Source organism: Capsicum annuum, unplaced genomic scaffold (genome assembly GCF_002878395.1).
Source record: "Capsicum annuum cultivar UCD-10X-F1 unplaced genomic scaffold, UCD10Xv1.1 ctg19001, whole genome shotgun sequence".
Lineage (NCBI taxonomy): Eukaryota > Viridiplantae > Streptophyta > Magnoliopsida > Solanales > Solanaceae > Capsicum > Capsicum annuum.
This window is the reverse complement of record NW_025824808.1, coordinates 1-1,117: the sequence shown is the minus strand read 5'-3', so window position 1 is coordinate 1,117 and position 1,117 is coordinate 1. Positions and strand designations below refer to the sequence as shown.

The following is a 1,117-nucleotide window of genomic DNA, read 5'->3' as shown; positions in this document are numbered from 1 at the left end:
ACACAACTTACCTTATCTCGAGAATGGATCCACTGAAGTATATATTCCAGAAGGTCATGCCTACAGAAAAGCTAGTCAAGTGGCAAATGTTGCTGAGTGAGTTTGACATTGTGTATATAACCCAAAAAGCAATCAAGGGGCAAGCCTTAGCAGATCATTTAGCTGAAAACCCAGTTGATGAGGAATACGAGCCACTTCGGACATATTTTCCAGATGAGAAAGTTTTGTTCGTAGGAGAAGATATCCTAGAAATCTACCCCGGATAGAGGCTATTTTTTGATGGGGCGGTCAACTTCAAAGGTTCAGGAATTGGAGCAGTTTTGGTGTCAGAAATGGGACAGCATTATCTGGTAACTGCTAAGTTATGTTTTCCATGCACCAACAACATGGCTGAATATGAGGCTTGCATCCTGGGTCTCAAATTGGCACTTGATATGGGTGTTCGTGAATTGCTAGTCATCAGAGATTCAGATTTGCTGATTCACTAGGTACGGGGAGAATTGGCAATAAAAAATTCCAAGATTACTCCTTATGTAGAGCTGGTGCAAGAATTATGCAGAAGATTCAAGGATATTGATTTTAGACATATCCCACGGATACAAAATGAGTTTGCTGACGCTTTGGCCACGATATCTTCCATGATTCAGTACCCGAATCTAAGTTACATTGATCCTTTGGAAATAAGCCTGAAGGAGCAACCCGTGCATTGCATACACGTGGAAGAGGATCCTGATGGAAAGCCTTGGTACTATGAAATTAAGAGGTATTTGAAATCTGGAATATATCCTGAAGAAGCTAGTAACAACCAAAAGAAGACAATCCGGCGTCTGGCAAAGAATTACTTCCCAAGTGGGGAACTTCTTTTTAGGAGGACTCCTGATTTGGGATTTCTAAGATGCGTCGATGCTGTAGAAGCCAATAAGTTGATAAACGAGGTACACGCTGGAGTTTGTGGGCCCCACATGAATGGGTTTATCCTTGCCAGAAAGATCCTGAGAACCAGTTACTTCTGGATGACTATGGAAAATGATTGTAGCAAGTTTGTGCGGAGATGTCCAAAATGCCAAGTACACGGAGATCTAATTCGAATGCCTCCACACGAGCTTCACGCAATGAA

General features: G+C 42.1%; 1 protein-coding gene across 1 annotated transcript; it reads left to right on the top strand.

Annotated features, from left to right (window-relative positions):
• Window positions 1-332: 332 nt before the first annotated feature.
• On the top strand, window positions 333-935 carry LOC124890494 (the record flags this gene model as incomplete). Its single annotated transcript, XM_047402324.1, has 3 exons — window positions 333-350; window positions 489-763; window positions 869-935. Coding segments are annotated over exons 1-3 (360 nt in total), but the record flags the coding sequence as incomplete, so codon positions are not given.
• Window positions 936-1,117: the final 182 nt, after the last annotated feature.